The sequence below is a fragment of the Podarcis pityusensis genome (assembly GCF_964106645.2).
Source record: "Podarcis pityusensis genome assembly, chromosome: 6".
In the NCBI taxonomy this organism is placed as follows: Eukaryota; Metazoa; Chordata; class Lepidosauria; order Squamata; family Lacertidae; genus Podarcis; species Podarcis pityusensis.
In genome coordinates, this window is record NC_138030.1 from 79,923,799 (window position 1) to 79,937,681 (window position 13,883).

The window sequence follows — 13,883 nt, forward strand, 5'->3', positions numbered from 1 at the left end:
CAAGGCAAGTTTGGGAGGAAGGGGAAAGTAGAACATTACATAACGTTACATAATAAATGACTACCTTAAAAGACCAAGTCAACAAGAGTCTTGAAAACTGCAGGGCCCAGAGGTGGCCCTGTACATTTTGGTGCTGAAAGCAGAATGTTCAGATGGGGGTTAAAAAATCATCTCTTACTTTTTAACCACACTTGCCTGTTACAAGTTAGGGGGTACAATGTATGTTTTGAAACACTTAAAAATGCAGCAAAATATGCATTTTTGTAAAGTAATTAACAAATCGCTGCCCTTTAACACTACTCCAAACTCTACTGCCTGAGGCAGGCCAACCCAGCCTGCAAAGTAGTGGCGATGACTTCAGCAAGGCCTCCTCCACCAAGCTCTATGGAGGAGAAATGCTCTCAAGGAACATTCAGTAGCTTCGACATCACATCGCCAGACATAAGAAACGTCACGTGCAAGCAAAAAAGACTCTGGTCAAGAGTGTGACACAAACAATAATTATAGTGCAGTGAACTTCTCCCTCCTTCTTGGAGCTCTGCAATCAACCAACCTGTACTTTGAGATTATATAATCTCCTCAGGAAACAGAACACCGTTTTACAGCCATGTGTGCTGAGCCTCTAGACTGAGAATTGTGCAGGCCCTACTAACCAACAGGAATTGGTGTGTATCAATTTGCACATGCAGGCACCACGTTGGCCTGAACCTTTGCACTGTCAAAGTAGGTGCAAATCAGAGAGCCCCAACACCAACTGACACATGTTTTTATGGCCTTTACTGCTTAGTAATCATTAACTGGCTCATTCACAGAAGAGCTTTCCAGGACATGGAAGCTCCCAGTGGTGTTCATCCTGGATTTACCACCTCAGGAGCCATCTCACTACTGTCCATCTATTTTGCAGAACGTAATGTTTTCCATTCCTGTGCATCAATGGAACAAGGGGCAGACTTTTAGGTGGATCTTCTCAATAAGATTATTATTTTGCACCCGCCCGCAACACCCTAAATCCAGCGCTGATGGAATCATCCCTAAGTGTCCAGCACTGTTACACAGAGAATGGAGAATATAATGCAAGGCAGAGAGAGAGAAAGAGAGAGAGAGAGAATTTCTAATTCCACTTTTATTACTTAAGACTTATTGAGAACCAACTTCATTTGCTTAAGGATCAATTGTTAGTTCCAAGTAATTTCCCTGTGTTGCCTCATTGCTGGAGAATGTATGGAAAGTGCTGCTTAGGGGTAAATCCACACTTCCAATGAAGTCTTAAGCTCCCAGTTGACATAAATCCCCTTCCAAATGGAAATGAAACATGCTACCAAAAAATATAAGCATTGCACGGTATAATACAATGTACAGTTAAGTAACGCTCCCCAAGCAGCCTTTTCATTATCCGCGTTTAACTTAGCCCCACATTTCAGGGCAGTATAAAAGGATACAAGAGAATAAATGCAACATTTCCCCCCAAAACCAAGAGAAAAGAAACCTTTCTGCAAATGTACCAAAATTAACACAGTATTCTGGGATTATTGTCATCTCATGGAATATGTGCCCATTGGCCCAATACCATTCTGTCACAATATTAAAGATTCTCCAAGTGATCCCATGGCAAAGAATTCAGCTTCAGAAATCAGCATTTGACTGCACATTTCACAGCACACAGATTGAGAATTGCTGAACTTTATGCTCATGCATTACTCTTACATCAGTAGATTGCAAAAAAATTAGACCACTTGTAATTCTTCTGCTAAATCCCATGGTAGTTTATCATACTGAACCATTACTTGGTTTTTTTATACATGTTCTGCTAATACCTTGAACACCAAGGAAGTCTAGAGAAAACATCAGCCCCATGAAATTAATAAGAAATCTGGGGCACGAGGCAACTTAAGTCTCCTTGTATTTTCCTTTTTCTAAAGAGTATTATACATTATCCCCACTGAAACCAATGGGACTTGAAAATTCTTAATCTTGAGCAGATTCAACACTTTCACTATCTTTTTAATCCAATTTTGCCAGAGCACAAGCACAAAATGCCTTAAGTGATCCCAGCACTAACACCAAAAAATAAAAATGGAAAATGGAAAATTTTAGATCAGCCACAAAATAAATGTCAACCCAAACTTCAAAAAGTTGCACTTACCTCATGTTTCAGGGTCCCGGGTTCTGAAACAAACGTAAAAATTGGCATGGTCAGAAACTGAAAGTTCACTCCGTTCAACAGTAATTCCTTGCTGTGCGGTTTGGTGAGAGTACACGGAGCTGCTTTGTTTAGCTAGCTGATACCTGTTTTATGCTCCACCAGCCCTGGGGCTCAGCTCGTTATTTTGCAAACTGTGTTCACTTAGTTTTATTGGCTCAGGTTAAGCAGCACTGAACAGCCATAAACAGATTCAAGTTTATGCTTAACTCTGACGACACGCAGCTTTCCAAACCAACAAATCAGCTATATACATTCTGAAATAGTTTGATGAAAGGAAAAACTCAGAAGCTCAGACTTTACAGATTCAACATTTGCACTGCAGTGCAAGACTTCAGGAGACAGCATGGGAGCTTCTCTTCCCAAAGGAAATGAATCTGGGAAGTATTACGTCAGAGAATGCAAAATCCTTATTTATTTTGCATTCTGACAATAATGTTTTCCAGGAAGTTTTTGCATTCATACAATATATTGTGATGCCATAGATATTCCCAATAAAATAACTTGTTATGCTGGAATTTGGACTCTCTTATGTGAAGTACAAGCATACATAAAGCAGTAGCAACAAATACAATTACTAAGAGCTGTACTTTTCATTGCTGTAAATCTTTTGAAAAGTCAAGGAAACTTCAGCCATATGAGGTGGGGATGCCCATACACAAAAGTTTATCGGAAGAAAATGAACATTTTAAGAAAGAAATTATCAAATAACACTATACTATTAGACTTGCTACCTGTTTTTCAACCTAATATGAAAGGAATGTAAGGTTAGTTATATATGGTAACAACTGCTAGTTTTTACTAAATATTGGAAACTGCCAACACCAAACTTAAATGTTTTTTTATAGATATATAACAGGTGTTTTTTTAATAGATATATATCAGAGGAGAATTGTCAAAAAGTTTATAGGCAAATGGTCACTGTTTATTGATTTTTGTAACCTGAATTTATTAACGGTAAGCTGGCAATTATGCTCTAATATGCATAATTTTGAAAAAGTGTTTTAATAATGTTACTTTTAGGTTAGAGTGAGTTGCATCAAAGCTGCAGGAGGAGCATTTCGCTTGCACAGTAGGACTTCCCCATGCTATCCTCTCCCTGCGCGCGCGCACACACACACACTGCTCCAGAAGGTCTTTTAACACTTTGGAGCAGATTATCAGGGTGCATAAGGAGCTGCAAGGCAGAGGAGGGGGAAGTCCCACTGTGCAAGTGGAAGCCTTTTGTATGAGCAGAACAGCAGGGGCGAATACAACCCAGTATCAACAAACTTGAAAGCATGCTACAAAATTAATCTAGCTTTACCTTAATTTTTTCTAAAGTGTCTTAATTGTAGATACCCTCTCTTGTTTTGTTTTTGTTTTTTAAATTAAGACAAGGCTACAGGCTGGTCTACTACCCTTGCGTAGTCATCACTTACTGACTGCAGCATCAAGTAGTGACTTGCACTTCTGTTTGAACAATCATAGATTGTGCACCACAGATAGCCCTTAAGTATCACTTCTTATTACCGCAAATACAATGGCCTGCATCCAAATAACAGAGGAATCAGCTTTGTGCATCCCAAGGGAGTTTGAATTCACATTTATCAAACAGTGGTTCTCTCTGGAAGGGAGCTTCAGAATCAGATTGAGTCATGGCACTGGTAGAAGGGGTGGAGTGGGGGGATTCAATGAAATATCTCACCAGCCATACCCCAAGCCATTGCTGCTTGGAAGAAGTAAGAAGAAGCTCTAAGTTTTGCAGATGGGTATGGAAGATTAAGAAGAGGTTTCTGGCTTTCCCAAGTAGCTGTAAATATTGCTTAGTACTAAACTGATGTTCTGCTGGGCTAGAGCTACCTTCTCTCTTTCAATTCCAACTGTATGTTTATAAAGTAGATATTGCAAAAACAAGAATCTGGACAGAAAGGAGGAAAATAAACCAGAATTCTGCAGCTGGCTGACATAAAGCAGTCTTGTTGTAAGGTTGTGCTGGTAGTTTTAAGGCACTAATCCTGCTTTAAAGACAAGCACTGTCTTATTGGTATGCATATATATATATATATATTTATATAGATAGATAGATATACACATACACGCGCGCACGCACACACACGCCACACACACACTCTGCTTATATACATGTAAATCAACAAATGCTGCAAAACACACCCAAAGAGCACAATCATATTTATACTACTCAAAAGATAAGCCCCACTGTATTCAATGGAGTTTTCTCCATAGTAAGTATGTTGAGGATTGCAGCCTAAATCTCCAAATAATATCTTGTCATAATAAAACTGATCCTGCAACACTACTGTACCAGCTTCCCACTACGTAGGAAAGTGGAGAGTTTAAAACAACACTATTTCTTATAAAAAGACAGAGAAAACTAAGAAAGAAACTGCATGAGCCACATCTAAAATGGCCACTCCTATGAACAAAGTTCAACTTTGGGCATTTTTTAAAATGTATGCTCAGAGCATACAGTCCAAGACATGAGTGGGCCTGCCCTCCACTTTGTTTGGATAGCTTATCTTGAAATGAAGTACAACTCATGCTGTTTGGCAATACATATTACGTAATGCAACTGCTAGATCTGTTTATTTCTAGGCAGGTTTCCAAGTTTTATCCCTGCACTTTGCCTTACTGAAAACATAATACTGAATAGACCACTTTGGAAACATCAAGTCCAAACTGGTCTTAAGAACATGAGAATCTCCTTGTGGGATCACACCACCGACTTAGCAATCCATCTCTCACCTGGCAGCCAAGTGCCCTTAGGACACAATGTCTCAAATCTCAACATGGTGAACTTAAAAATGCATGCCTCCATGACATTTTAGATGTACACATAAAACCACAACATGTATGCACAGCCAAACACACACAAGGCTATGGTTCTGTGTTGCATCTGCATGTTACTAAAGGGAAGGCATGAGGGCAGCCAAGCTTGGCTGTGGGCCAGTTCACACATTACATTTGATATCTCAGCATTTGAGATGTTTCAAGTGTATGTGTGAAAGCAGCAAAGTGTTTACCATAGATGTAGGCTCACAAGGGAACCATGAACTGCCTGTACACACCGAGGCAAAAAAAGAAGAAGCAGATCTGCCTCTACTAATGTATGGATTGGTCCTTACACATGGCAACTATGAAGACTGAATATTTCTACCTATTTTTGTCAACTTTTAGCTTTACATTCATCCCTCTTAAACAGTAATACAAAAGGATACTTGCTGATACTACCTCTGATTGAATCAGATTCAGCTTACCACTGTTCTGGCAAAATATGTCTCCATCAACCTCTGCAGGATTAAATCTTGCCAAGGTATATTCATTCGCCTTATCGCATAAACTTCTAATTAGAAGTTCAGGAAGAAGGTTCCACTTTCCTTTCTTTTCCAGTTATCTACCTGACAGGTAGCCAGGATGGAAAGCGGTGTCGGGGGTGTGTGGGTGGGTGGGTGTGCGCGCAATATAGCAATCAGTGGTTCAGCAAAGAGTTGGGGAGCACCTCAGTCTACACTTGAGCAACAAGTTGCTGAAACAGAAACCCTATTAGCTCCTTGTATCACATCCTGACTCCTGCTGTACAGGCTTCCTCTTTCTGGTCATCTGCAGACTCGGCATTGAAGATGGCAAAGGCTAGACCAGCAACTCTCTCCCTTGCAAGCTACCAAGATGGTGCAGGGAATAAGAGGGTTCAGTCTCCTTGCCAGAGCCTCTGGCTTGAGACTGGTGCAGCCTTATGCAAGCATCTGCTACTGAGCTTCATTTTGGGATGCAAACAGATTTTCTAATCACAAAATGCAAATATCATGCAGGTTTTTTAAGCCACCCTCAAATTACTATATATGCCTGGACAACAATGCATGTCAATTATAGTAACCACCCTGAAGCCCTGATTAATGAATAGACTGACCAGATACAAAAGAACAATGTTCCTATACCTATAATAGTTCTTCAGAAGCAGCAATGTAAGCATGTGAAAAGTTGCATCTTCAGAAATTATCTTGGACACAGCTATTAAAACGTACAGGGCCCCTGTACTTATTTGCATTTTGTCACCCTATCAACTATACTAAGATCTGCATATTCTTCCCAAGTCCTTTTCAGGGTGCAATTAAACCATTTCAGTTTGAAGGCTAGAGGCACAGATCACACATAGACAGCCTCGTGGATTAAGGAATTGAATAAATTATCATTTTACAACAACAAAGCGGCAATATGTTCTTTTTCAACTTTATTTAAAACCTCTGTCCAATTTCCTAAAATTAGAAATGCATTAAAAATGACCTAATCATGAACATACTTAGATTGTTTTGTCGAAAGCATAACGGTTTTCAGCTCTGGCATCTAATCTGAATAAAATCTAAAGGGAGGGAAAAGATTTCAAATGTTCTCCACAAAGGCCTGGTTTAGACACAACACTAATCTATAGTTTATTTAACCTCAAGTTTATTGTTGGCTCACAAACCTTGGTTTGTTTTAACTAATGCTTGGTGTTATGTGCAAACACAGCACCTTATCTGAACGATGGTTTGTTTGACCACCCTACCCCAGCCACACATGAAGCTACAAGAACAGCAGAAGTGAGAATGCTGCTGCTACCTATAAATGCAGGCTGGTGGGTGAAGTTGGTTATCTCTGTTGTATTTCAATTGTCTAGATCTGCTGCAATTTATTATACTACCCACATGATGTTGTTCTTGTTTATAGTGATGTTTTAAGAGGATCTCTTATCTATTTGTTTTGAGTTATTTTAAATGTGGATTTTTACATTCTTTTTGCATTTATTTGTGATTTTTATGATGCTGTAAAATGCTCAGAGATTTCGTTGAAATATGGAGTGGTATATAAAATACCTAAATAAATAAAGCGCAGCATGAGGCAAGAACTGCGAAAACAAAGCAAACTTGGGGGGGGGGGACGGGGACAAGTCATGGTCTGCTTGATAATCTGTGGGAAAACTTGTGATTAATTTGTGGCTTGTTAAACAAACTATGGGATGCGGGTGGCGCTGTGGTTTAAACCACAGAGCCTAGGGCTTGCCGATCAGAAGGTTGGCGGTTTGAATCCCCGCAACAGGGTGCGGTCCTGTTGCTCGGTCCCTGCTCTGGCCAACCTAGCAGTTCGAAAGCACGACAAAGTGCAAGTAGATAAATAGGTGCCACTCTGGCGGGAAGGTAAACGGTGTTTCCATGCACTGCTCTGGTGCGCCAGAAGCGGCTTAGTCATGCTGGCCACATGACCCGGAAGCTGTACACCAGCTCCCTCGGCCAGTAAAGCGAGATGAGCACCACAAACCCAGATTCGTCCACAACTGGACCTAACGGTCAGGGGTCCCTTTACCTTTACCTACACAAACCATGGCATAGCATTTTGTGTGGACCTGGCCGTTATGTCATGCCCCTGGGAGTGACAAATCAAAAGGAAAATGCTATCGAAATTTCTTGAAAGGGAACCTTACATAATTATAGTCAAATGTCTTATATTACTTTAGGACAACATATCCATGTTGATAAGAGGCAGGAAAGTTTCATCAGGGAAGTATCTCAAATATATTTATTTTCAGGGATGGGGGTTTTGAATTGCGATAGCTTTGAATATCTAACTTTCACTGCAGCGCTGGAGAAGTCTGGACCCATTTTGAGTTGAGCCTAGGTATCTAAGAAGGCATCGTTTTCTGTTCCACCATTCCCTATGTGCAGCACTGTCTGTTCTGCTGCAGCTTGTCATCTTCCAAAAACTACATTATTTGTCTTACTGTGATGAAATTTCATTACTTACGTAAAATGCACAGTTAATTACATAAATCATATTGTCATCACATTGCTGTCGCCATTGGTTCCAGCTACATACACTGGCATGCAGCCCCTGAATCACTGTTGCGTGTGGCTCCCAGTGGAAAAAGTTTGAACAGCCCTCAGTTGTGGGGGGGGGGTCTGGACCTCCACCAGAATCTGAGGCACCCGGACCGTAGCTATCCCACCCTTGCTGTTTCATGTTGCAACATACTGAGGTAGAGCATGAGACACTTAACCGCAGGGTCGTGGGTTCGAGCGATACGTTGGGCAAAAGGATCCTGCATGGCAGGGGTTGGACTAGATAGTCCTCATGGTCCCTGCCAACTCTACAGTTCTATGAGTCTCTTATTCCTGGACTTCAAAATGCAATTATAATTATGCTTATAAAAGATCACTACAAAAGAATATCTGCAATGCAACGAACACAAATTAGAATAAAATTAAGTCTTAATTATAACTGGCAAGCTTTATGGCCTAATTAAAAAATTTATCCCAAACAATAAAAATGACTTACCACCCAAATTAGCTCTGCCACAATTGTCTAGCCTTCCCAAACATTCTTTGTGGACTCCAGCTCCGCACTTTGAACATAAATAGCCTTGACAAAAGGTTCCCCTGCAATACAAAGTAAGACGGTGGGGGAAATTAGAAGAAAAAACTCAAACTTTTGTGTACAACCATGTTATTTGCAAGACAGTTTGGAAAGTTGTATTCTGTAGACTCCAGCATGGGCCAGGAACTGGGGGGAAACAAGTCTGGGTTCAGATACCACAACAAGCCAGATTCTGCCTTGCTTCCCAACAGCATAGCAACAGGAGGAAGGAAGGAGGAGCAGCGGGAGAGGTTTTCAGCACTGTGCACTAACACTGCGTGTGTTCACATTAAACCACACAGTGGTGCCTCGCAAGACGAAATTAATCCATTCCGCGAGTGTCTTCGTCTAGCGGTTTTTTCGTCTTGCGAAGCAACCCTATTAGCGGCTTAGCGGATTAGCGCTATTAGCGGTTTAGCGGCTATTAAAGGCTTAGCGGCTTAGCTGCTAAAAGGCTATTAGCGGCTTAGAAAAAGGGGGGGAGCGGGAAAAAAAATCTCAAGACTCGCAAGACATTTTCGTCTTGCGAAGCAAGCCCATAGGGAAATTCGTCCTGCGAAGCAACTCAAAAACGGAAAACCCTTTCGTCTAGCGGGTTTTCCGTCTTGCGAGGCATTCGTCTTGCGGGGCACCACTGTAGTTTGCTTTTGACAATGGTTTAATATGACATGCAAATCAGGGCGCAGGAATTCATTATTATTTTTGCTTTCACATAAATGCACTGTATCATCACAATTTCTGTATTACCTTCCATAACCGAGAACACATTACAATAGAAATACATTTTTTAACGTGCAATAAATCTTTCAGGGGTGATGAAGAAAGAAGAAATGGCTTATCTAAGGAAAAAATAACTTTATGGCTCATTAACAATAAAGGCTTCTCGGGGTTTTGGGGCCATCCAGCTGAGGTTCCACTCTTTATTCCACAAAGAGTAAATTGTGTTTAGTAATAGCCACATGTTGCTTCAAACTGTTCAAGGAATGAGGCTCGATGGTTTTTCATTTCCATTGACTTTAACCGACCAAAATCTTTTCATAGACACTTAACCTTCCAATCACCTCATTCATAGAATATTCTCTGTGTTCTGGCCATAGTACAGTTTACACGAGAGAATTTTCTTTGGACCACTTGTGGAGAAAACAGACTGCAAATAAAGACTGTGGCTCATAACAATGAGCAAGCTGTCAGAATGCTAACTTCAGGAACACCATGAAAAAAGATTTTGAAACTAAAATAATGAAAGGAACAGAGTGTTAGGATCAAAAGAAGTTGCATGTGTATGCAGAGGAAAATTGAATAAGCAACCAGAATGTTCATTATTGCCATTCCAGAGGAGACAAGACACTTTTTAAACTTAACAACAGCTTGGCTCCTCAGCACTAGAAATTACTAAAAGAAAAACCGTGTGTGTGTGTTTCTGGTTATCCAGACACATGCTACTTCTCTGGGTCCAAACCTAGGTCTGAAAATTCACACTAGAAATAATTATGGCATGCAGTGGATAAAAATTACAGCTACAAAGTTTTTAAATGATTCAGTGCTAGAAAAACTAAAGTTCCATTTTGGAACCTGTCCACACCATACTCACCTATTTGGTCTGCTTTTCATTTTAAAAAAGATTATTGGTGGTTATATCTAATAAGAGTTCTACCATTTTTGTTTTCACCATTTTTATTTCTTTTCTAAATACAGAAGCTATTTTTAACAAGCACCAGCTTTTTAAAAACTCTTTCAAATTACCACTAGGAAATTGCCAGCTTCCTTATTCTAAACAAACTCTTCATTTTCCAGACCACAGAGATGGGGGGCCAGGTTCTATAATAATGCTGTCAGCTCTGCTGAGAAGCCAGGCTCTTCCTTCTATCAACCGTCACATGGCAGCAGTCATTCCACCATGCTACAGTAGAAATGTGAAGACAAAGGATGCAGGGCCATTCCATCTGCATAGCTAAGAGACTAGCAATGTTTGGGTCTGCCTCTCCTAGAACTGTTTTCATCTCAGTTCATCATTAGAACTTTTAACTAAGCACTGGTACCTGAATTCACTTATTTCCCTCCTCTTGCCTAATACATTTTCCGTTTAGGTTGTGTTTTTTTAGATTAGAATCCCAAGGACATGGACTGCTCTGTTTTGATTGATATGTAAGGCATTCTGCGAGCCCTTTATGGCTGAAAGTGAGAGTAAACATTTGTGCCTTCAATACCTCTGGGTTTCACAGTTATGAGCTCAGACATAGCAAAGATATTATGCATGAAAGGGATGTAGCATTAAAATTAAATAGTGGGATTTCTCCCTCGCTCCCTCATTCATTCCCATAAACTTGAAAGCTTTTTCTTTGCAAACATTTTTTTCAGCTTGATAAAAATTTGGTAGGAACTCCATGAGCAACAAAAAAAATGTTCTACATACCCCACAAGCCACCAGTTGCACAGATGGGATTTATCTATCAGCAAAACTATATATTTAGCTACAAATACTCATACAGTTTAGACACTACAGCCAAATTTATCCTGATACTGAACTATCAGTTTCTGCAAGTTGGATTTTAAATCCTATCAGGTTTTAACAGGAGACCTTGTTCTAGCCAGACGGATAATTTTAATTAATTTATTCAATGCAATAGTTTTTTCCCCAACTTTGGTGCAATTCTAATTATTATTCAGCTCCCTTGACACTTACCTCAGAAGCATCTGACAGACTTTGCAGGATGTTACACGAGTGAAGGTATGCATTTTGAAGTTATGAGTATTTGTTTCTCCATAATGCGGCCTTATGTTGGACCTAGAAAAAGACAGTTTTTAGTTCAATATTTGTAAATATTTGCAGAGCACAGAAACCAATATTTTGGTTGCTGTGCTTAGAGCAATAAAATATAGTCAATGATAAAGCTGAACAAAAAGGGCCGGCAAGGAGCTTCAAAAAGATATCTCCAAACCGAGCATTAAAACAGCAAATGTGGTTCAGTGTAAACAAGTGTAAAGTGGTGCATCTCTGGGCAATATCACTGTCAGGTATGGGCCAGCCCAACTCATGTCTACCTCTTGGCCTCCCTCCTCTTCTGCTGCCACTTCTACTTCTGGACTTCTCTCCACCATAGAGTCTCCCTGATCATTAACCCTGTTACCTCTTCAGCTTCTGACACCTCTCAATCTTCTCCCTCTTCTCACTCATTGTTGCCCCACCACCAATCCCCTGACTCTGAGCCTTCGTCCCTTTGGGAAGAAGCTGATGCCTCCCACCATACCTCTGCGTACAGCCAGCCCATGACAATCAATACTGATACGGATATTCTTCAAATATACGCAAACACAGTCTGAACTAGCAGTGTTTGACCAGGAAAGAGACCCGGGGGTTGTGGCGGATAGCTTGAGAAAATGTGCAGCAGCTCTGAAGAGGGTGGATTCCAAGTTAAATTGAGTCCTGCCAGAATCTTCCATAGCTGTGTAAACAAAGCTATTCAGCCCTGGGTTAGAACTGCTCCAATTTCTACCTTTCCAGAAATGCTACAAAGACATGCAAAATATTTCTAAACATTACACCAAGAGCCATAAACACAGTCTTCCTGACCTTAAAGCACTATGAAGGTTCTTCAAAGGCCTCGCTCTCACTAGCCCCTTCCTGCTCCATCTTCAAATCTCCTACTCTTCTCTCTGGTTCCTGTTGCATTGCCTTTCAGCCACATTGCACCCCTGGACTCTCATAACTTCCCACTGAATTATTCTGATAGATCTGTTTCTCGAACAGGTTATTGTGAACATTCCAGCTTCCTATCAGCTCAGCCAATCAATGTTAGAAGTTTCACTGCCATTAGCACAAAGCAATATAGATTTATGCAAAACATATAAAGAATCTGAATGAGTAGAGGAGATTAATCAGAAAGAAAACTCATACAGTATGCCTGGAGGACATTCATTATGATGATGTTTCTATTATGGTAAAAACAATGCCAAGAACAAACATTTGCAGGCAGATTTAGTCATATCTAATATTGAAAAAGACATGAGAAAAATATATACAGACAAGTCAAAATGTTGTTGTGTTTGTGTTGTGTTGGAAATGTCCTGCTCACTGTTTTCCATCACCTTACCACCATATCCTGTAGCAGTGTCTATAAAATACTCAAATGATAACTGTTTTATGCTGTTGTTTATGTAAATCTCTCAAATGCTGCTCATTCTTGGAGTCATATCTCATAAGAGCCTATTTTTAATGCACTTATTCCTCTTAACTACAACATTGCCTGTTTGTATTTCAATAGTTTATTGGTTAAACAGGGGGCACAAGACAATAATGCAAATAAGAAATGTATCAGTGACTTTGTCATTTGCTCCTTTATGGATTTTCCAGCAAAAGCTACATTTGCTCAAATTGTCATCTGCACACAGACCTGTCTAAATAAGCAATTGGAAATGAACACACCAGCTGCTAATAGAACACATTACCCTTACGTGTGTGACCTACATGTGCAATTTTTATAATGCCAACATTGATTTCAAGTCACAGTAAAATGTAGTTTGTGTCACAATGTGGAACATTTATTTTATAGCTTTGTGTTTCGCCTTTATCACATTAACAAGTGAGCAGAAATATTAAAAAGTGTAGGACTACCAAAGTAATATGCAGAAAACTAATTTTCTCCCAAGCTCATTAGGCATATACATTTCGTCTTCACTGCTGAAAAATGTAAATGGGAGCGTGGATAAACAATGTATTTTTTGTCATAGAAATTCTTTCATGATTCTGTAATATTACAATTGACAAGAGATGCCACATGGGATATACAGTGGTACCTCAGGTTACAGACACTTCAGGTTACAGACGCTTCAGGTTACAGACTCTGCTAACCCAGAAATAGTAACTCGGGTTAAGAACTTTGCTTCAGAATGGGAACAGATATTGCGTGGTGGAGGTGCGGCGGCAGCGGGAAGCCCCATTAGCTAAAATGGTACCTCAGGTTAAGAACAGTTTCAGGTTAAGAACGGACCTCCGGAACAAATTAAGTTCTTAACCCGAGGTACCACTGTATGAGGAAGAGGAGGAAAAGGAGGACAGCTTGGGTTCATCCTGATCTAGAGATCTACTGGTCAGCTAAGCTATACAATTTTGGGCATGTTCTGAACTAACAGCACAAAATGGAAGAGAAAGATGCAATATGCAACAGCAAATGTACCCAATAACAAACATCAACATGTCATTTTCTACTCCGCTTTCCAAGACTTGTTTCTTGAGATAGGTCTCATTGAAGTGGCAGGCTTATGGCTGGGCTGTATGACTTCGGGCTAGCGAAGCAAGTTA

The 13,883-nt window shown here is 40.2% G+C and overlaps 1 protein-coding gene across 5 annotated transcripts in view; it reads right to left on the reverse strand.

Moving 5' to 3' along the window:
* VAV3 (vav guanine nucleotide exchange factor 3) overlaps nt 1–13,883 on the reverse strand; it is a 211,646-nt gene that overhangs the window by 49,702 nt on the left and 148,061 nt on the right. For all 5 annotated transcript variants that reach the window (XR_013987216.1, XM_081008607.1, XM_081008604.1 and 2 more), the window contains exons 16-18: nt 11,268–11,369; nt 8,507–8,607; nt 2,144–2,166 (exon numbers count right to left, since the gene is read on the reverse strand). Coding sequence is in view for 4 of the 5 variants with exons in the window: in XM_081008607.1 (XP_080864733.1) it covers nt 2,144–2,166; nt 8,507–8,607; nt 11,268–11,369 (226 nt within the window). In the remaining variant the exon portion in view is untranslated. The remainder of the gene's footprint in view (nt 1–2,143; nt 2,167–8,506; nt 8,608–11,267; nt 11,370–13,883) is intronic.